General features: G+C 37.5%; 1 protein-coding gene across 4 annotated transcripts; it reads left to right on the top strand.

Annotated features, from left to right (window-relative positions):
• The first annotated feature begins 2,231 nt into the window (after positions 1-2,231).
• On the top strand, positions 2,232-23,066 carry znf330.S (zinc finger protein 330 S homeolog). 4 transcript variants are annotated; one of them, XM_018233610.2, is made up of 11 exons: positions 2,595-2,619; positions 2,744-2,848; positions 4,012-4,139; positions 8,366-8,385; positions 8,495-8,565; positions 11,543-11,622; positions 15,703-15,829; positions 18,876-18,980; positions 20,317-20,363; positions 20,601-20,718; positions 22,763-23,066. In XM_018233610.2, the coding sequence occupies exons 3-11, from the start codon at positions 4,020-4,022 to the stop codon at positions 23,014-23,016; spliced, it is 942 nt and encodes a 313-aa protein (XP_018089099.1). In that variant the 5' UTR covers positions 2,595-2,619; positions 2,744-2,848; positions 4,012-4,019; the 3' UTR covers positions 23,017-23,066.
• Positions 23,067-23,617: the final 551 nt, after the last annotated feature.

Raw genomic sequence — 23,617 nt, 5'->3', positions numbered from 1 at the left:
GTAATAATTTAGGCTTTTGTTTCTCTCCATCATATTAAAGGGGTTGTTCAAATTCAAACACTTTTTTTTAGTTCTATTGGTTTCAGATTGTTCACCAGAAATAAAGACTTTTTCCAATGACTTTCAATTTGAAGTGTAAAGTTTAATTTCTCACCTTCTGAAGCAGCTCTGAGAAGGGGGGTCGCCGACTCTTTAACTGTTCTAAATTTATATATTTAGTTGATACATTTCTTATCTTTGTCCCTGCTGATTAGAATCCATAAGTGTTATTAATACTGCTAGAATTGATACAATAGTTGCTAATACTCCACAGATACGGCTGAGAAATGTATCAACTAATTGTATCAACTAAATGTAGCAAATTGTAACAGTTCAGATGCTCCTGGTTCACTGAGCTGACAGGGGAACATTAAACTTTAAACTAACATTTTGGAAAATATAAAAAATGAAAGATGGAAAGCAATTGAAAAAAAGTGTTTGGAAGGTGAACAACCCCTTCAAATACTGTGTTTGTCATAAAAAAAAATTTAATTGATCAGTTACAATAGAGAAAGATGTTTAGATTACTACACAAAGCAGTAATTTCAAGGCATACAACACATACACATATGAATATACAAAGGTTTTAATGCTGAAAACTCAGTATAACACAATTCTGCCATTTCCTCTGCTACATGCAATCAGATATACAAAGTGTCAGTATATTTTGAAAAGTTGAGAATTGGGTGCCACCTTTTGGCTGAACTGCTAACAACAAGTTTTTTGTTGTGTATTGGTGAAACAAAATGATATATCTTATTGATACAAAGGTAAATGTTAAATGTAATCAGTTAGAGATTTCGAGACTTTAATATATATATAAACAATACGGAATCAATACCTAGGTGTTAGGGTGAGGAATGGCTTACCACCAGGAAAATAACCACAAGTGTTGCGGCTCTTTGGCTGATGTTGTATCTAACATTTTTCTCAGTAAATATATTTGTAATGGGGCTATTGACATGAAATTTACACCAGATGTCAGTAACAACCCAAGTAATCCACACATACATAGAACAAATAAGTCCATAAATTATATAAATGTGGAGTACAGTGGAATGACACAGAGAATTAATATTGAACACATTGAGAAAAGGAAGTGCGAAAAGGCATGGAAGGCCAAGAAACCTGCTGCTCCCTTTCAGTGCAAAATAATATCAGCTGGTTTTGTCCTAGCTGATGGCCTATAAAAAGGTTTCTTATTACCAAGGTATCACACAGCAGTTAGTGTAAATACCATAGTCATGTTCTACACAGTATAATGTTGTATACAAAGAACAGTCAACTTCTTTTCTGGTTTCCTTTGTAACTCCCTGCATCTGTTATTATATGTTATACAATTCCAGAACATCAGCTGCATTTATTCCCTTGCAACTCCCTGCACCTAAACATACATAATTCCAAAGCAGCTGTATTTATTCCCTTGTAACTCCCTGCACCTAAACATAAATTGTTCCAGAACAGCTACATTTTACCTTGCAGCTCCCAGCACCTGATCATAAATTGTTTCAGAACAGCTGCATTTTCCCTTGCAACTCCCTGTGCCTAACCATAAACTGTTACAAAACAGCTGCATTTTCCCTTGCAACTCCCAGCACCTGGTCATAAATTGTTCCAGACCAGCTGCATTTTACCTTGCAGCTCCCTGCACCTGATCATAAACTGTTACACAACAGCTGCATTTTCCCTTGCAACTCCCTGCACCTGATCAATATGCAGGAAAACAAACCTACAGATGCTGTTTTTTTGGTAAAGGGTTGAATTCTTCTTTAAGATTACTTTCTGTGAATTTCACTGTTCTCCTAAACAGCCATTGTGCATACCTCCCAACTGTCCCGTTTATCGTGCGACAGTCCCGATTCTGACAGCAAAACCCGCAGTCCCGGTTTGTTACAGAAATGTCCAGACTTTCTCTTTGATATCCTGCACTGAACAGCCACAAAAAGTTTCTAAAACGGAGGCTTTTGGCAGATAACTATTTAAGATAAGCAGGTCTCGTGGGGAAACTGTGAATTGCAGGTTAAAGGGTAATTCACCTTCATTAGCAAAACTGCAATAACTCATACCTGAACTCTTAAACCCCTAGAAATGTGTTCAAACTTTCTGTATCCTGCCTGATTTGATAAAAATTGTGATATTTAGGGGGTGTGGCTATAAAATGGGCATGATTCCAAAAATTTTTTTTTTCTTTCCAGGCACAAGGCGCAGCTCTGAGCAGAAACTATTCTGGAGACTTCTGAGGAAATATTGGGAGCTGAGAGGGAATAGCGGGCAACCAACACGAAAAGTTTTTCCCTGATCTCGAAAGGTAATGGTACATGAGGAGATAAACAGCCAGCTATAAATCCTTGCTTCTGCGGGCGACTAGCATAGCGTAAAAACTTTAATAATTTGATTCAACTTCCTCTTGTATCATTGCCTAATTAAAAATAAACCAGGTCGTGATCGAACCTGCCACCTCCGATCGTCACTCTTACAAGGCGGCTACGTGACGCGTCACTGCGCTTACGTGCGGTCGTGACGTTGCAGTCTCGCGTGATGAGACTTGTGGCGTTGGTAGTGAGGCAGAGCACGTGACGTGTAAGTTGCGATCCGCGATTGCGGGTTGTGTTAGCGAAAGCGGGACTGTGGGGCAGATGTGTCTATCACATCCGACTTGAGATATATCTGACTGTTGTCTTATTCCCTTGATTGGGTGTTATAGGAAACTACTAGCGGTGCTTACCCAGAGATTCTTTCCTTAATTCCCTGATGAGAACTGCTGTCATATAATTTGCATTGACATAATAACCATTCGGGGCAACAGGAGGTATTTGAATATAATTTTATTACGTTTAAAACAAAACAAATAAAACATGTTATTTAGTATATGGACATATTTAGGTCTCAACATTGTTGACGCAGTTGTCCATTATAAATAAATATATATATATATACACAGATATACTGAGTTTAAACACTAAAATGGTGTATGAATATTTTTTTTGGTGGCTTTAAAGGTATTTGTAACTATTATTGAAAGTATTGACTGTTTATGAGGGATGCACCGAATCCAGGATTTGGTTTGGGATTCAGCAAGGATTCGGCCTTTTTCAGCAGGATTTGGCCGAATCCATGTGCCTGGCCGAACCAAATCCGAATCCTAAAGGTGGCCATAGACGCAAAGATCCTATCGAACGAATTGAGGATTTGTACGATTTTCGGATCGTGTGTGGAGAATGCCCACATTTTTCATCCGGCAGAGATCGGTTATTTGGTCGATCGGACAGGTTTGACTTTGACCCGACCGATCCCACCGGAGCCCATTGCGCATCGTAATCGGATCGTGTGGCCATACGATCCGATTCTGTTTGGTATTTGGCCGAATCTTTTACCAAGGATTCGGCCGAATCCCAAATAGTGGATTCGGTGCATCCCTACTGTTTATATTCTACACAAATTCTAAATTTTAAAAATTGTTTCTTTTTTAACCTGTAAAAATAAAACAGTACCCTGTACTTGCTGGTATCTAAGCAGCATGTATCCGTATTTGTGGCAAAACAGTCCTATTAGATTTATTGAATGTTTAAATGTTCTTTAATAGCCTAAAGGTATAGAAATCCAATTACAGACTTGTTATCTGGAAAACTCTAGGTGCTGAGAATTCCAGATCCAACACCAATTACATTATAAACTTGCTCAGAATTCAATTTTCTTTCATTAAGAATAACAGGTTTTTGGTTTGGGTAATATGCCTTAATAGAAGTGGTGTTTTTCTCTGTGTAAGTGTGATCACACCTTTATTGCACACCCTGTTTATAATTAAATGAAATAAAATGTTTAGTGGTGAGCATAACTTTCCCATAAGCTGTAGACAAGAGCAGTGGTCAGCTCCGATCATTCTCAAATTCTGCCAGGTGAACCCTGTGCCTCCCAAAAAAGGGCACGTGGCTTGTATAGTTTTTAGTTAATTAATGCTTATTTCTTTTCTAGGCCTGAAAATGCCTAAAAAGAAGACTGGTGCACGCAAGAAGGCAGAAAACCGCAAGGAAAGAGAAAAACAATTGAAAGCAGCTCGGGGCAATGTGGACCTGGCTAAACATCCATGTAATTCATCCATGGTAAGATAGTTTCTGCCATGTTTGCCATTTTATAACAGCTGAAATAGTCAACTGAATGTGTGAAATATTGGTATAGATAGAAGATCCCTTTCTAGAAGGTGGTAAAGACATACTCATTTTCCATTGGGATCGGCACATGTACAGACTGTCCTGCTGACATTCGCGATGTAGTTATTCCCTCAGTTTTGTTGCCAAATTCATAAGCATCTATCCAGCACAGTCCCTAGGCAAAAATATGGCAAATACAGTCCTGTATGTATGTGTGACACTTGTGTATTATTATCTATACAGTAGAGCCCCCATTTTACATCCCCTGATTTTAAGTTTTCCCTCATTTTACATTGTTGTTTTGTGGTCCCACCTATATATTATGCATAATACATTTCCCTGATTTTACATTTTCCGGGATTTTACACCATTTTTTTTTCTGGTCCCCTGAAATCTTAAAACAAGGTTCTACGTGTGTTTGTCTATCTATCTATCCATCTATTTACATATACACATATATATATACACACACACACACACACACACACACACACACACACTTTGAGAAAGGCTAGCCGAAACGTCAGCTATTTCTTTTTTGTCTTCAATAAAGTTTCACCATATTTCTTCGTGAGACCTGAGAGTGTTCGCCTTTTTCGTGGATATCTATTTTTGTTGCTGATAAGCACACAGGCACAGTACAACTATTATACGAGAAGTGCTGGCTCCAAACAGACTCTTAATAAATATATACGTATATATATATATATATATATATATACACAACACACACAACACACACAACACACACAACACACACAACACACACAACACACACAACACACACAACACACACAACACACACAACACACACAACACACACAACCAAAAATTAAGGTGCACACGGGATTAAAAACAGGGGGTCAACGTTTTGGTCTGTTCTCAAGACCTGATCCTTCTGGTCTTGAGAAAGGTCTTAAGAACAGATCAGCATGTGCACCTTCATTTTTGGTTGTTTGTAAGAAGTTACAGTAGTTAGCAGCGGGGTCATTACATATGTTGTTATGTTGTGCTGAACATATTGGGAGTCAATGTGCTGGAGTCAAAGCCCTTTTCATTTGCAATAACCGCAAATGTCGTTGTTCCCTTAGTTTTGCTGCCAAATTTATTAAAATCTATCTAGTGCAGTCTCTAGGCAAATATGACAGACACAGCCCTATATGTATGTGTGACGCTTATAAATTTTATATATATATATATATATATATATATATATATATATATATATATATATATATATATATATATATAAATATGTTAGCTATAACTCAGGTTGGAGTCAGTGTGCTGCGTAACATTGTGGTAACAAATTGTTCTGAAATTGTGACAAATATCAAGCAAGAGACAGTCCTGTCACAAGCTGAGCTGGTTCCTGCTTAAAATTCACCAAAATAACACAAACATGGATGGAAGATGGGGACAATGCAAAAGCTCATGTGCAGACTAGAACACCGCACACTAAACACATCCTCCTGTAGCTTAGTAAGGAAGTGCATCACTGAACAAAAATACAAACCCAAGTTCTGAAGGGTCATTTGCAGTGTAGTCTGCACTGCATAATTGTTCCCACAATGCCAACATAATTGCAACTGTGTAAGACTCTGCTGCACATGTGCTTTTCTGTGAATCTGGGCGAATTGCCTCTAACATTTTCAGAGTTCTGTCAATTCTCGCACTGATTGGTGGCGATGAATGGTTTGAAGAAGCAAAATCCTTGCATCCAGAATAAATAGCCCTCTGTTTGCAGATACTGATATTGGTATACAGGGTTTTCAGGTTTATCAAAATCCAATACTCATTGTGTGGTGTAGCGTGTAGTGAAATGGAGGTAGGGTAGAAGACTGATGGAAGGTAAATACTAAAAATTGTATGAATAGCCTCTTGGCAAGTGGTAAAAGCATTGTGTAGAATCTATGTAAGATGTTCTTCCCTTCACAAGCTCTGCCGTCTCCATTTGTGCTCTTTGTCCCTGCACAGTGACTCCGGGTGTAGTCACATGGTTAGGCAGATTCAAGCGTAGGGGTTTATTCTCTGCCTGTGTTGATCTGCTGGCAGAAAATTAGCCTGGTGTGGCAGTAGCCTAAAGATCCAATTGTTTTGGTGAGGTAGCCAAATTAACCAACCAACTGATGTGGGCAGTGTTAGGCTCATCCAATAGTTTGGCCCTTGGGTTGGGTCATAACTTGGAATTGTTTCATGGTGTTTGAGTTGCATAATTACTTCATTGTTCAAGCCTCATATTATTTACACAATTAGACATATACAGTTTATCATGCTTAAAGGGATTTTTATGGTGTCGTTTTTATTTTTAAATTACACTGCAAAAAATTCACTCAACCATATAAAATTGAATTCCTGAACCAATAAGTGTAACTTTTTTAGTTGTAATTTTGATGTGTAGGCAGCCATCTCAGGTCATTTTGCTGGGTCATGATGTGCTTTCAGAAAGAGCCAGCACTTAAGATGGAACTGCTTTCTGGCAGGCTGTTGTTTCTCCTACTCAATGTAACTAAATGTGTCGCAGTGGGACCTGGATTTCACTATTAAGTTCTGTTCTTAGATCTATCAGGCAGCTTTTATCTTGTGTTAGGGAGCTGCTATCTGATTACCTTCCCATTGTTCTGTTGTTAGGCTGCTGGGGGGGGGCAGGGGTTATATCACTCCAACTTGCAGTACAGCACTAAAGAGTGACTGAAGTGTATTAGAGCACAAGTCACATGCCTGGGGGCTCCCGTGAATCTGACAATATGTCTAGCCCCATGTCAGATTTCAAAATTAAATATAAAAAATCAGTTTGCTCTTTTGAAAAACAGAATTCAGTGCAGACGTTTGCTGCAGCATTAAAGGGGACCCGTCACCCAAAAAAAATGATTCCAAATCCTATTCCATCACATTAGTCAAGCAAAATTAACTTTGATTACACTGTATAAATTATTTGAATCTTGTTTCCATCAGTCTGGGAATTCATAATTATAGCAAGCAGGCAGGAGCCATTTTGTGGACACTGTTATTAAGACAAGTCTTGCATCATCTCAGAATCTTGTTTGTGCACCAGAATGGAGGATCTGATTCCATCCCCATGCCCTGGCTACACAATTAAATGGTTAAGAGAACATGGGAATGTGGGGAGAGCAGGGACATCTAGGAAGTGTTGTATGGAAAGTGAAAGTAATTGTCTGCCCCGCCTCTATGCCTACGGCATAGAGGAGGGGCAGGCAATATTTGATTGACAACTGAGATTTTTAAATGAGTTTACAACAGCTATGATTTAATAAAAAAAAGAATTTGGATTTCATGTTCAATTTGAAAAGCACTTTTATTATACAGCTTTTTATGTCTGGGTGACAGGTCCACTTTAACTGATGTGTATTTGAAAAAAACATGTTTTCCCATGAAAGTATACCTTTAATTCAGGTTTTGCACCTCAAGTAAGTTACGGTCAGTCAGTACCTTTCTAGAAATGGAATTTCATAGAGAACATAAAGAGCATATATTTATTTTTTTTTACCAGAGACAAGTTATCTACAAACATGGGACATATTCATTTTTGTTTTTTTAGAGAAATTCTGTTTCATTTACGCCTTAATTATACCTTTATTATACCTTCATTATACCTTTAAACAAAATTAAAAAGGGTAATTGCTGATTCTAACCACAAAATAAGTTAACAGAATATAACCGTATATGGGTGATGTAGTACTATGGCACAGATACCAATATATCCCTACATTTCAGTAGAAGTATATAAAGAGCTATCCACTATGTGTGCAGGTGCATATATTTATATATCTCTGGGGAGAGAATATGAGAGCAAAACATTTTTGAAGCTGATGTTATTTATTGATCAACCCCCTCAATTTTTTTTAAAATCTTTGTTTCAAAAAGCATGACAGAAATACAGAAGCTATGTAATCTTTACAGCTAGTGCTCCCCTGGTTGCCATAATGTCTTATATGTCCTCAGAGTCCTCGTTATAGCCAGGAATGAAAAGGCATAAGTCAGCCAAGACTGTTCTACCAGGAGAGGAAGAATATTGTTGAGTAGTACACATACACAAAGCAAAATGGAATTAACTCGGTGGCAGTCATTATTAATGTAACATATAATGCATGGTTTATATGATAACTGCTGAGAATTTGTCATGCAAATATTCATTTTTTTCTTCTTTATTTTTACAGGAATGTGACAAATGTCAGAGGTAAGTGTTAAGACTTTTATCATGCAATTTGTATTTCTACAGGCTTGTCAATTATTTTTCAGCTGTTATTTGTCTAACTTTTTTTTTTATTTTTTTTTTTTAAACAAAGGCGACAGAAGAACAGGGCATTTTGCTATTTTTGCAGTTCTGTGCAAAAGCTTCCAATGTGTGCCCATTGTGGTGAGTACAAAAAAGTACAGTAAAACCCCATTTTAGATTTTTCAGGGGACTAGAAAGAAATGGGTGTAAAATCAGGGAATTGTATTATACATAATATACAGGTTGGATCATAGAAACCTCCAGTTAGTTTGGGTTCCATTCTTTAAAGGAGAACTAAAGCTTAACTTTAGTAGGGTAGAAATGTTGTACATTATGTTTTGGGCTTCTGTACCAGCCCAAGGCAACCACAGCCCTTTAGCAGGCTAGATCTGTGTCTCCAAAGATGCCCCAGTATCTCCCCATCTTCTTTTCTACTGATTCACTGCACATACTCTGTGCTGATGTCACTTACTGAGCTTAGGGACCGAAATACACATAGACTATAAATGTCACAATATAAGGCTGATTAGTAATAAATACAGATACTCACTACATGGCAGCACAGAAACCAGTGCAATTAGCATCAGAATTTAATAGTAAGCCTTGTAGCATCATCTTATATTACAGACCAACCTAATTTTCTGCTGGATAATTTGTGACAACCCCTAAACTTAGCTTCTCCACAGCTGCTCAGAGCCCACTGAGCTTGTGAGTGTCTTTCCAAGAGGGTGACCCCCTGTGATAAGTTTGAACTCCTGGATCATTGCTGCTTTTGAGAAGCTGGAACTTTAGGCTGGTGCAATAAGTGCAGTATATAAAATATGGCATTTTCAGCCATATTAATTTTTAGGATTTAGTTATCGTTTAAATGGAAAGTGTAACTTAAAAGGCACTTTATTGCTAAATCACTTTTTTCACTGAAAATACTCCCCCCCCCCCCACTGGGAGGGAGCTCCTGATGCATGCAACTATGTTGGGGCACACCCATATGCATAAATAGTGAGTGCTCAAACTTGTTTATTATGCACATGTATGTGACATAGTCTTGGAAACTCTTCTCCCAGTCAGTACGTCACACACGTGCACATTATGGGCTAGCTGGGGGAAATGCTTATTTATTTTAGCACATGCTTTAACCCCAACCTCATTTGGTGGAATGAAAAAATAGTTGTATCTCATTTTTGCCTTTTAGATCTCATCCCAGCTCTGTTTTTGCATGTCTTCTAATGTATATAATAGTCTCCCATGGGAATTGCATTCTACAAGACCAATACCTTTAAATGTATTTTTGCTCCAAATACATTAAATGCTGAAACAACCACTTGTTGCATTAGCCCTAACTATAGTTTGTTCAGGCTGAGGTTGAAGGGAGTTGTGACTATCTGACAGCAGATGTACTCCAGCATGTCCCATGGAAGACTGCTATACACAGTAGAAGACGAGCAAATAAAAGGTAATGGTTTCTAATAGTTAACAATGGGGCACAATAGAACTTTACAGATGTAATAAACAACATAAGAAGGAACTACCAAAGACCATATAGTGACACTTGGAGCAGAAAGAAAGGGGTGAGATTTGGGCTTCTGTTGCAGAGTTCTGATTGCCACATGAAGTTATTCCTGCGGGTGAATGATAGGACAAAATTTTAACCTAGCCACAGAGCACAGAGGATTCCTTGCAGATTTAATATGATATTTTTAAGGTAAAATTATTTAAACCTTTTTTTTCTGGGCTATTAAACATTTGAAGGAAGAAGGCATATAATACTAGGAGATGAGGTTCCTTAATATTCCCCCATTACCTAAAGCAATAACGCCATGCAACCAATAGGAGAGAATGTTCACAGGGTTCTTTAAAGGAGAAGAAAAGTCTTCGTGCAGTTGGTGGTGCCAAATGTTAGTCAACCCCAAAGATTGTATTTACTTACCTGAAACCCCAGGTGGTGCTCCTATCAGCAGAAAACTGCACCTGCCCGGGTTATACCAGTGAGCACCACGGAGCGTTCCTCTTTCTTCGCACGGCTGCGCATGCGCAGTAGAACGAAAGAGCCGAACATTGACTAAAAAGTCGACTATTTCGTTCAACTGTGCATGCGTTTGCCCTGGAAAATTTGAAGAACGAAGAAGATGGAAGAGGATAGCTCCATGGTGCTCGCTGGTATAATCCCCAGGCCAGTGCAGTTTTCTGCTGATAAGAGCACCGGCCCCGATTTTCAGGTAAGTAAATACAATCACTTGGGGGTGCCTAACATTTGGCACCCTCAAGTGCAAGATGACTTTCCTTCTCCTTTAAAGGAGAAGTAAAACAAAAAAACAAATATAGCTAAAGGAGAAGTAAAACAAAAAAACAAATATAGCTATAAATACTATTTTTATATACTGAACTTGCTGAACCTACCTGTAGCTTCATCATCTCTATAAAAGTAATGAGCCAGGCCCAAGATGGTGAGCTCCTGTGAAAATGATGACATTTTAACAGGAGCTCACCATCTTGGGTTTTGTTAGGACTGTCTGAAAATGCTCTGTGTGCTCTGGGCAGCTGTTAAAGGAATTGTTCAGTATAAAAAATAAAAACTGGGCAAATAAAATAAATAAAAAAATTCAGCTCTCTTGGTTACCACTGATAACATTTTTGGCTAACTATATTAAAAACATTTTTTATTTTGCACAGCCTAACTATCCAGTTTTTATTTTTTACACAGAACTTTTCCTTTAAGAGGCTAAGGGGACATTGCAAATTATTCAGTTGACAGTTGAGGTTTTCCTGTCATAAAAGCTCATGTTACAGCCTTGTATCTTGAATTTTATATTATATTGGTCTGTTTATTTGAGTCAGTCTCTAAGCTCAATTAACTGTAGCACAGATCATGTGCTGTGAACCAGCAGAAAAAAAGATGACTTATTGTGGGTGTCTTCAGGGGCACTTCACTATTGTGGTCGTGTTTGCCTCAGGCTGAACAGAACCCCATAAAATGCTGCTTTGTTAAATTTTTGTTATCCTTTAACACATCTATCACAGAAGCAAGCACAAGATTCCTGAAACATAGACATGTGTTAATGCTTTAAGATTTTTAGTAGGATGCCATTTAACTTTGCATTTCTGCAATTTATTTTACCAGGAAAAACAAAATGCATGATGAAGTCTTCTGACTGTGTAATTAAACACCCCGCAGTGTACAGCACGGGTATGGCAATGGTGGTAAGTATTTAAACTTGTGGCGAACAGATAGCTTAATATGGAATTTCCCCATAAAGGGGAATTTCAGCTTTAACTTCAACTTTCAGTTGATTTTCCTTAGACATCCTTTTTCTGCCCTCCATCTGAAAATGCTATCTTTTGGTTGTTTGCAAGCAGACAAAAAAAACATTTATTGACCGTGAGGCTTTCATTTTATCTCTTTCTTGTTTTTATATTGCTTTTCTTATTAAGTCCCTCAGCTGTTATGCCCAGGTCAGTAAAGGACTGTCCTAGGTAGCTATTTGTACTACTACAATTATCCTTCATATAGGGCCAACATGTTACTTACAGTTGTACATTGTTTGCATCGATCCCTGCCCCAGTGGAGTGTACAGTTTTCACAATTGCAATGAATGTGCATGGTCAGGTTTAATCAGAAAACCATTAACTGTCCTGCATTTTTTCAGTGCTGAGGAAACTCCCTGCCTTACGCCCGCCAGCTCTGCACCCTCACAACAGATCTTTTTTTTTTATCCAAAACCTAGAAAATGCTAGAATCATGAAGAGATGCACATATTAGTAGTCCTTATATGACTCCCTTCAGTCTCCTTCATGTACAGCAGTAGTACAGAATAACTACATATGGATTAGCTGCATGCATTTATGTCTGAAATGCAATAACTACTGAATTGTGCTTCCTCAAACTGCAAACTTCAAGCTTTATCAGCAGGAATGCATTTACTTGTTTTCCATAAAAAAAAATTTGCCCTTTTTTCTGCTTTTTTTTAGCTGTTTATGCATAGTAATATACATAGTATAAATAAAGTGCAACAATGCCTGTATTTCTCATTTTATCTTTGTCTAATGAATACCATATATAACAGGTGGAATGTACAGGTTTGTGTTTTTCGTTCACTTGATTGATGACACCTCCCCTTTTTCATCTCCCCTAGTCCACCTGTTTTATTATCTCTCTCTTGCAAAAAGCTAGGGGTGGTGTAGATTGGCAATCAGGATCATGGTCTCATTTTCAGTTTCCATTTTAGAAAAGCATCTGTCTTTGTGACTTTGAAACCTTTAAAGTCTTTAACATTAAAAAAACTTGAGTAAAAACAAATGGGGGCAAGAGTGAAAATCTGGATTAGTAGTCCGAGGGAATGTAGCTTTTTCCCAGTGAAATATACCATTATAAAGTTTTTGATTCCTGTATTTTAGGAAAGACATGAGAACATGCTAGAATGATTACGTAATCGTTGACAACACAAATAGAGTTCCTGTCCTGGAAATGACTTTCTAGGTTTCGTTATTATTGATTTAGAATTCACTGGTAAATAATATATGCACATTGCAATCGATTTGTTTTTTGGGAAAGTGATTTATCTGTTTCCTACTGTCTACGAATGACCTTTGTTACAAATGTACTGTTGTAACACTGTATTTTATTCATCTAGAAATTAACTAGGTTTTAATTAGCATTGTTTGTATAGCCAATATCAACATCATAAATTATACATCTAACTGCTGAGCAGTTTGCCAGGAATGAAGAGGCAAAGCACCAGCAGTTCAATATTTTAGAGGGTTTACACAAACTGCAATACTCCTGCTCTCCTGTTGCTACTTCACACCTTCCAACACCACAGTCTCTGGAAAGCATGCTACAGAATTCTTTGGTTTCTAGGCAGTAAAACTAGTATCTATTATTTTATTATTGTAGCTTAGCAGGATCCTTTGGTCTCTTCCATTTTGTTGCTATGACCAATTTTGTAGCTATAAGAACTTCTTTGACCAGTTGGTTTAGCAAAGGGGCTTGCCTAGCAAAAAGATTGGGATACCCAGTTGAGCAAGAGACTACTAGCTACTTTGTCCCAAATGGTTTGGGTGCCTGGGCAGTCCTAGAATATGTGGAGTGCAGTGTCCTAGTGATTGATTTATAGAGATTAGTCCTTTTTTGTTATAGGCCTTGTCTGGCTTAGGCTTTAAAGGAATAGTTCAATGTAAAAATAAAAACTGGGTAAATAGGCTGTGCAAAATAAAAAATGTTTCTAATATAGTTAGCCAAAAATGTAATGTATAAAGGCTGGAGTGAACAGATGTCTAATAAAACAGCCAGAATCCAACTTTCTGCTTTTCAGCTCTCTAACTCTGAGTTAGTCAGCGACTTGAAGGGGGGCCACATGGGACATTTCTGTTCAGTGACTTTGCAATTGATCCACAGCACTTAGCTCAGATTCAAAAGCAACAGATGTGACCCATGTGGCCCCCCTCAAGTCTCTGATTGGTTACTGCCTTTTAGCCAGGGTACCAGTCGGTGTAAACCAAGAGAGCTGAAAAGCAGGAAGTAGTGTTCTGACTGACATGTTATTTTTCAAATCACTCCAGCCTTTATACATTACATTTTTGGCTAACTAACTATATTAGAAACATTTTTTAGATTGAACAGCCTGTTTTCCCAGTTTTTATTTGTACACTGAAAAATTCCTTTAAAGGTTGTGGGAGGAGTTCCGTATCAAAGTTGCAATTGTCAGAATGTTGGTCGCTGTATCTAAAAGGTCAGCTATTTTGTGTACCTTACTCATTGTCTACCTTTAATACTAAAGGCAGTACTAGCAACTTCAACCACAAAAAAAAGTTTTGTATTTGCAAGCAATAAAGAGCAGGGTTTTCACTATTTCTTGAGCTAAACTGGGCAAAATATGGAAATTAAACCTACTCTGTTTATTAGAAAGGTGGTGCTGATCTACTGCTAATCTATCTACCTGCAAGGATCAAATGGGGACAGTGTCCTTTCAGTAATTTCAATTGGATAATGGAATGGCACATTCTGCAATTTTAGGGTATTGCAAAGTGTGCCATTGCTGCAAGGTTCATCATTTGTACATTCATTATTCACAACCCAGATACATCCGTAAATTAGATGGTACAGAGTTTGCCTGTGTCCACTTACACCCAACAGCACTTTCTTTTCATTATCCTAACCGCTTTATACAACTAAAAGAAAACATCTGATCAGTTGCTATGTTTTGGAGTTTGTGTGACACAGCACCTACAGATGAAGCCACTTGGATTTGTGAGTTAAATGCGTCATGACTCAGAGTTAATTGAAGAAACTGTGTTATCTAAAGTTATCTTAACTCATTTAATGCATTTAACCTTTTCATTAGCATACCAAAGCACCATTGTTCACAATGGTGAATGCTTTAATTAGATGGGATGTTGTGACACAGTTTTCTGTGTTAAATGAGATAAATGGGATATCTGTGTTTAGTTATTCTGTGTCAAACAGACAAACCAAAGTGGCTGCATCTGTAACTGACATTAAAATGTTGTACAGTACCTACAAGTCATTTTGTTTTTTTAAATTTTTACCTGTGCATCAGAACGTACAACTTGTTGCAGACAAAAACTGACAGCTTGTTAAGTGGAAGTTGGGTAGCAAAGACATCCGTACAGTACAATTTGAAATTTTTTAATGCAGTACTTTTTATGAAAATTAGTGTACCTAATTTTAATGTAGATTTCAAATATTGTGTTTATTTTTTAAGTGTTTTCTCTCTGTTGTATGGCATAAAGTCTCCAGAAGAGGGTGCTCTTGATACATTAGATTTCAGTTGGCTAAAAATAAAAAATGTAGAAAGTAAGGTAAATGTGTTTATCATTTGCAAAGCACTGTTTTCTTTAGTGCGTTTTGTCACCTGCATTCTGTTGCACCTGCACAACACCAGAATATACATTGCCTCTGCTTAAACACTCAAATAGTGTAATTGATCAAAAATATCCTTAGTGGACAGTTTGAGTATAAAGGGAGTTTTGAATACGGCATGCCAATGTATTTATTTAGAATTGTCTACACTTGTTAGATGTAAAATTTAATTTACTGAAAAATTCCCAAAAATATCTTCATGTTCATTTCACTCTGATTTAACTGTGATATAGAATAAAGTTAAAGAGAGATGAATAATGTGTGAATTGGTTGTGTCCTGCACTAAATAGTGTACTCCCTGCAATATATACTTTGTATAGGGATCTCCTTTTCCTTTTGCTCATAAAATTTGTCATCTGTTTGGTCCTAATTCTCTCTTGCTCTCCATTGCCCTTTTGCAGGGTGCCATTTGTGATTTCTGTGAAGCTTGGGTATGTCATGGAAAGAAGTGTCTGAGCAGTCACGCCTGCACCTGTCCCCTCATCTCTGCCGATTGTATTGAGTGTGAACGTGCTGTGTGGGACCATGGTATGTAATTAAACTGTCACTGCAAGATTGGCAGCACTTTCAATGCAATGCGAACTAAAGTCTGGGTGCATTGCTGATTTATATAACTGCACCAAAAGTAGATCATTTGAACTCCCCTTACAGAAATTCTTCTTTTAAACTGTTTTGCTAATACAACTGGCTACAGAGACACAAGTATTTATTCTAATACAGGTATGGAACCTATTATCCAGAATGCTCGGGACCTGGGGTTTTTCGGATAACGTATCGTTCCGTAATGTGGATCTTCATACCTTAAGTCTACTAGAAAATCATGTAAGCCGATAGGCTTGGTTTGCTTCCAATAAGAATTAACTAGATCTTAGTTGGGATCGAGTACAAGGTACTGTTTTATTATTACAGAGAAAAAAGAAAAACATTTGTAAAAATTTGGATTATTTGATTATAATTGAGTCTATGGGAGACTACCTTTCAGTAATTTGGAGCTAGGGTTTCTGGATAACGGATCCTATACCTGTACATTAAAAATCCCGACATAGCTGAAAACAGTCCTCTGTACACAAAGGTGTCCCTGAGAAATTCCCTTTTGTGACACCTCATACCTGCAAGATCAGCCTGCCTCACAACGAATATCGACCTTTTTCAGAAAACTGCAGTTTACCTCCCTTGGAATTCATCTCCTGTGCCATTATCACACTTGGGGGCAGTAGAGCACGCTGACATATTGTCTACATACAATAACAAAATAATGAGCTGTTTTCCTTTCATTCTTTTTTTGTTCTGTGGAATGTACAGTTTCACTTTTAGTTCAGAGAGCGAAATGGTGGAGATGAGTGACAGAAATCACTAAACATATTGGTACCTGGTCAGTGGAAAACAGGATGCAGTATGCCTTCAGAGCTTTCTGATGTTTCCAATAAAAGATTTGCAGATAAAAGCAGAGGTAGCTTTCGCTGACTGGGGTTTGAAAACTCTGTGGGTTTTTATTATTACCATCTTTTATTTATAAATCCCAAGCCTTTTTTCCCCACACTGTAAAACAGGTAGCAGAAATATATAGGTTTGTAATACAATGGGGGAAAAACTACAGGCTCTCTGCCTGTAGTCCTAATGCAAAAGTATCACTAGTTGTAGTTGACCATTTGAGTCCCAGATTCGCTAGGAGGGGCAGACAGTGCAGAAGTTTCATCTGTTCTGAACTACTAATGAACTTAAAATTTGTACACAACATTGAGGTCACAGCTGCAGGATGACTTTATTACTGATTTAGTTGTTAAGGAAGAATTATTTTAAACGGTTGCAGGAAATGCAGTATTTGGTTACATCTAAACAACCATAAAACAGAAAATCAAGCAGAGGTACGGGATCTATTCATGGTCAGACTGGGAGTAAAAAGCAGCCCTGGCAAAAAAATCAAAGCCACCCACACATAAATGTGCGACACTGGCACAAAAAAATAACATTGGCGGCCAGGACCCCCCAATAAAATGAAAAAAAAAACATTGGTGGCCAGGGTCCCCCATTCAAGTAAAAAGATTAATGGTCAGAGCTCTCCTCCAATAAATGTCTTTCAAATATAAAATCTTTAAAAAAAATGTTAAGATTTTTTATATTTTATTTTTAGCATCACCCTCCCAATAGCTATAACCTGCAGATGCACACTCCACAAATGTTGCATGTTTGATGGTTTCATGTGAATGCACAATTACATGGCTGCTGCTAATGTGGCCACACTAACTAGGCAGACCCCAACAGAATTGGTTTACGTAATAATGATATTTTTGGTGATTTTATATGGCAAGAGTACAGTCATTGTCCCTTTAATGGGATGCTGTCTCTTACTGATTTCTTTTGTAATAAAAAATAGGGATGCACGAATCCAGGATTCGGTTCGGGATTTGGCCTTTTTCAGCAGGATTCGGCCAAATCCTTCTGCCCGGCCGAACCAATCTGAATCCTAATTTGCATATGCAAATTAGGGGCGGGAGGGAAATCTCGTGACTTTTTGTCACAAAACAAGGAAGTAAAAAAATGTTTTCCACTTCCCACCCCTAATTTTGTATATACAAATTAGAATTTGGTTCGGTATTTGGCCGAATCTTTCGCGAAGGATTCAGGGGTTCGGCCGAATCCAAAATAGTCATTTCGGTGCATCCCTAATAAAAATGTCAGTGAAAAATTCTATAGTTATCCTAAATACAGTTGCTTCTTAGATAGTTGGTCTTCAAGACCACAAAAGCAATACAAAGTATATCTTACATACTGTGTAACAGTCACAGTACAGTCACAGTCACTTCATCCTTTGATAAATACGCCTTTCAAAATCCCATATTAATGAGTGAAGAGTGACGGTATTTCACTCTAGCAGACTGTGGCCATCTTTAACTTCACTCTTTGATAAATATACAATAGTGCAAAAGACTGAGATTTGTGTGTTGTGGTGCCCTATCCGGAAACCTTGCTTCATAAATATGTTTCAGTATTCAACGCGAAAAATAAAAAATCAGATGGCACACACTTCAGCAATTGTGCTAAAACCTAAGTGGTTTATTGAGATCACCATACAATGTTTCTGAGGTACAACCTCCTTTCTCAAGTGCTCACAGAAACGTCTAAAATTCGATTGAATAGTTCCAACCCAAAAACTTTATCAAATTCAAATTGAGTTTTCCTCTGGAAAAAAAACTTGACTTTTGTGGGTCAAAATTTTTATTTTCTGCCATTGGAGTCTATGGGGCGTAATTTTCTAAGCAAACTTAAATATTTGGCTCATCGCTACTATTAACATCTTCAAAAATGACCTCTGCCATTGATTTCTACATGAACTCAGGTTTTCGGTAGATCATAGTCAAATTAGAACTGTTTCCAGGGTCGAGATGTGATAAATCTCACGTTTAAATTCGAATTGGTGGTTTTGAATTCAAATTTGTGAGTTTTGACCAAAACAAAAAAGTGAAAATTTGAATTTATCATTCAAACCATAGTAAATCTGCCCCCTTTGTGTTTTAGAGCATGTGTACAGTTATGGAAAGAATCATCTCAGTACTTACTGCCTTACTCCCTACAGGTGGACGCATTTTTAGCTGCTCTTTTTGTTATAACTTCCTTTGTGAAGACGACCAGTTTGAACACCAAGCCAGTTGCCAAGTGCTTGAAGCAGAGACTTTCAAATGTGAGTTTTTCAATATTCATGTCATACCCTTGTTAGACACTCATTTAAAGGGGCACATTCATTAAAATATAGTAATATCTACAAATACAATAAACTACAGGTGCATTATCAAAGGTTTTATATATTTAACAGAACTTTTTATGTTTTATTGTCTATAGCAAAATATTCCTACCATGAATTTATTTACTCAAGATAACTAGGAATAACAATTGCAATTGATTGGTGTTCATACCCCGCCCTGATCTGTTACATTTCATTATAGTCCAGTTTGTTTTCTGACAACCACCTATGATCCAGGACATCATGCCATGCCAGAATAAGGTAGAAGCAAATTCAAAGCAAACCTGGGGATATCCAAAGTGATCTCTGAGACCACTGGTCAGACTTGTAAGGGACAGACTAGTCTTGGTTCAGTTAGGAATAAGAAAATCTTTTATGATTTTGTCACTACAGTCGATGGCTCAGGCATCTTGCAACAAATACCTAACCAAGGCTTTGCACATATAGGCACCTGGAATATACTTACCAGATGAGAATATTTAAACCAAATGGTGTACCACAAGTAGATGCAGAGCATAACTACCACATTTATCAGCTGGAAAAAAACATGTATGGCCCCAGACCTCGCCGAGCCAGGTGAAGACCTTTCTGCCTAGCCATGATTTTATACCTTAATAAGTTTCACCTATATTTTAAACTTTTCAATATATGTACATTATTCTGTCTGCTAATATGCTTAGAGAACTTCTTCTAAGGGAGCAGGAGCAGTAAATAGGTTGCATTCCTCTGTAATTTCACAATAGTGCAAGTTATAACACTATTCATTCTGTATCATGCTTTACCTGAGTAAACAGCTCTAGAAGATCTCTCTGTTTGTTTAGGATAGCAGCTGCCATATTTTCTTGGTGTGACATCACTTCCTGCCTGAGTTTCCCTGCTCACTCATAGCTCTGGGCTCAGATTACAGCAGGGAGGGGGAGAGTAGAAAACTGAGCATGCTCAAGCCCTGCCCTGGAGGTTTAAGATGAAAACAGGAAGTCTGATACAGAAGCCCATGTGTACACAATAGAAGGAAAGAAATGTAGTGTTTCTTTTGACAGAGGACTCAGAGCAACATTACTTTGAGGGTTTACTGGTGTATTTATATAGACCTTTCCGATAAAACGTACTTAATTTTAGCCTTTCCTTCTCCTTTAAGGGTTGAAAGTTGCAGTATTATAACTTGGTTCATATACAGCTATGTGTGATTTTCTATGAGAACTGGGATTGCTCTTCTAGTAGATGCATTGTTAGCTTTTAATTATATGGATTTTATGCCATCTCTTCTTCGTACCAGGTGCTTCTTGCAATCGCCTAGGACAGCATTCATGTCTCCGTTGCAAGGTAAAATGTTACTTGTTTTCAGTGCTCCATAGACTATTAAAATGTTCCCCATTCAGACTTCATTGCCTTCTGTTTTATTTCCCAAGTCCTCAAAAGCCGAGTTGAATGTATAATTTTATTGTTATTCTATCATTTGAAAGAAAGCTTATTTAATTAATCTTGCTTACTGCAGGCCAGTATGAAATTATTTTTTTTTTCTTTGCTGTATAAGTTCTCACGGTGTATAATATTTAACAGGCCTGCTTCTGTGATGATCATGTGCGAAGCAAAGTTTTCAAGGCTGAAAAGGGAAAAGAACCCCCCTGCCCTAAATGTGGCCATGAGACTCAGGAGACCAAGAATCTTAGCATGTCAAGTAAGAGCTTCTTACATTGCAATACTGTAACTGCAAAATCTCACCAAAACACATTATAGTCAATGGCCTAGTGCATCGCCTTACCTTGTGAGAGAAGCTTATTTCCACTGCTCTTCATTGGGGAAAAATGGCAACATGGGAGCTTTTTTTCTTCCATTGAACCCAGGCAATTCCTTAGGTAGGTGGGGGAGGGCTCCAATCTGATTGGTTGTTGTAGAAGGCAAGGCATGCATAAAGACTGCATTTATTCTGGCAATAATGTACAAGGCGAGAAAATTAATTAATCCATAATGTTAAATCATTAGTATTTCTGTCATAGTTAATGTAGTGTGGTTCTAATCAGTACTAGCTATATTAAGATACAACCACACTATTGGACCTATTTATTATGCGGTATAACACAAAAAAACAGTGTAAAAAGCTGTGTAAAATAAATGGTGAACTTATCGAGGTGTGTAAAATTTTACGCCATGTGAATGCTAGATTTTCCTCTGTTATTTTACACTGCTTCAGACCTTTGTAAGTAAGTTGTGGCAAAAGTTTCTCAAGAAAAAGTACATTTTTTTTACACGCCGATGTGTGGCAAATTATTCCGACGTTTTTTACAACACACAATGAATCTCTTAGGGGCAAATTTACTTAAGGTCGAATATCGAGGGTTAATTAACCCTCGATATTCGAATGCCGAATTGAAATCCTTCAGCTTCGAATATTGAAGTCGAAGGATTTACCGAAAAATCGTTCGAAGGATTTTAATCCATCGATCGATTTTTCCAAAAAATACTTAGAAAGCCTATGGGGACCTTCGGTACCTTTTAGGTGGCGAACTGGGGGGTCAAAGTTTTTTTTTTTTTTTTTAAAGAGACAGTACTTCGACTATCGAACGGTCGAATAGTCGAACGATTTTTAGTTCGAATCGTTCGATTCGAAGTTGAAGTCTTAGTCGATGGTCGTAGTAGCCAAAAAAATCATTCGAAATTCGAAGTTTTTTTTCCTCTATTCCTTCACTCGAGCTAAGTAAATGGGGCCCTTAGTGTCATTAAAGAAAAACTAAATTATCCTGCCCCCTCCATTGACCACAACGTTGATATCATTCAAACGTTTTCCTGTGAGCCGTAAACTGTAGAGTTGCACAGAGGAGTTCACAGACGCCATCTTGCCCAGTCTTCAGATCCTCTTCTGTTAGTTCGTACGGATCATGCAGGAATTTGCGCAGTTGAGGTTAGGTCTGAAATCCACTTCAACTGTGCGTACTCCTGCAAGATCCGGTATGGGAGAGCAATGGAGGGGGACTGAGTGTTTGGGGGAGGGCTTAGTTCTCTTTTAATATGTAAGTATTAGCAGTTGGAACTATCGTTTCACAGCATTTTAGCTAATATGTACAATTTTCCATATTATCAGGCAAAAAGTGACGTTATGCCCTATTATTAATAAATACGTTTTATTTTATTTTAAATAGACTGATAATTATGTAGTCATAATTATATCTCGACCAAGACATTTGAATATTGGCTTTGCTGAGAAAAGTAATAATGCCTTTTATTACATATGGGGAATGGTGCAGTATTACTTTTCTCAGCAAGCCATTATTCAAATGTCTTGGTCGTTTACCCAGGGGCAATAACCCCTAGCAACCAATAAGATGTTTGCTTTTAAACAGGTGACCAGTAAATTCAACCTGCTGATTGGTTGCTATGGGTTACTGCTCCTGGGCAAACTTAGCAATTTTTATTACATAACCTCCATGTGTTATTTCTGTTTTTGAAAGGCTGCAAAATAGTTAAAGAATTCTAACTTTGCTCTTTATTTAAGAAATGAAAGCTAAAACCTACTTAGAACTATAATGACCTAAACAAGTGTATTTTTTATATGGCTTCTGTAGAAGGATGTGACCATTTTTTTCACTCTTTGCTGTAAGAAAGTAGAATGCAGCTCCTACTTTAAATGCTTGTTACAAATCTCCATATTTCATTTCTAATGTCAAGTCATGGAATCTTTACATGTGTTAGTTTTCAAATCATTCTTACTTGTTTTCCATCTGCAGCACGTTCCCTTAAGTTTGGCAGGCAGACTGGCACAGAGGAAGAAGACGGGGCATCCGGTTATGAGAACTACTGGAAAAATCTTGCATCTGGTGGAAACAATGATGATTATGATGAAGAGGAGGATGATGAAGAAGCAGACGAGGAAGAGTATGAAGAAGACTCTGATACAGAAGCCTCAAAGCCATTCAGCCACTTGCATTTAGGCAGAACGTATGCCAGTGGCTATGCCGACTATGAGGAGACTGAAGACTGATACTCTATATGAATGTATCATTTGTTAACAATAAATAATTGCTAACTAAACACTAGCTGATTTATTTATTAACATTCTCTTTTCCAATTACCTGCTACTTGGGGTACTGTGACTTATATTCCTCTAATGCTTCTACAGGCTGCTTCACAAATTTAGGAGATGTAGCTGGAGCAACTAGGGGGCACCAGACTTACTTTAGCTAATACCTTTAGGGAAAATTATGTAAAAGCTGATTTACCATGGGGGTAATTCAACAAAGTGGTGCTAACAGGCATTTGGCATTACATTGGTGTAAATATTCTTATCAGCAAATGCAAAAGAACCATCTTCTGAAAGCTAAAAAAAAAATTAAGCCATCTGACAGCAATTTTGTTTTTGGGTCAAAAGGCTGGAGTAAAGCAATTTCACCAGGTTAACTCCATATTTTTGAATTTGACATTATCAATAATGCCAAAAACGTTACATCAACTTTAGCTCAGCATAAGCTGTATTACAGGTTTTTAAGGAAAAAATGACTCTGGTACTTTAATAAGTGGCATTCTAGTGCCATTTAACTCCAAAGTGTGCAAAGGTGCTATTCTTTTAAAATATATAACATTTC

The sequence above is a fragment of the Xenopus laevis genome, chromosome 1S, assembly GCF_017654675.1.
Source record: "Xenopus laevis strain J_2021 chromosome 1S, Xenopus_laevis_v10.1, whole genome shotgun sequence".
Taxonomy (NCBI): Eukaryota; Metazoa; Chordata; class Amphibia; order Anura; family Pipidae; genus Xenopus; species Xenopus laevis.
Note: the sequence above shows the minus strand (reverse complement) of the source record. Positions and strands in the feature narration are given on the sequence as shown.

Bases quoted from the DNA above. Each gene is read 5' to 3' on its own strand.
- znf330.S (XM_018233626.2), top strand. From the start codon at position 4,020: ATGCCTAAAAAGAAGACTGGTGCACGCAAGAAGGCAGAAAACCGCAAG. The intron at 4,140-8,365 runs GTAAGATAGTTT...TTATTTTTACAG, and splicing joins ATCCATGTAATTCATCCATG to GAATGTGACAAATGTCAGAG. The intron at 15,830-18,875 runs GTATGTAATTAA...TACTCCCTACAG, and splicing joins ACGTGCTGTGTGGGACCATG to GTGGACGCATTTTTAGCTGC.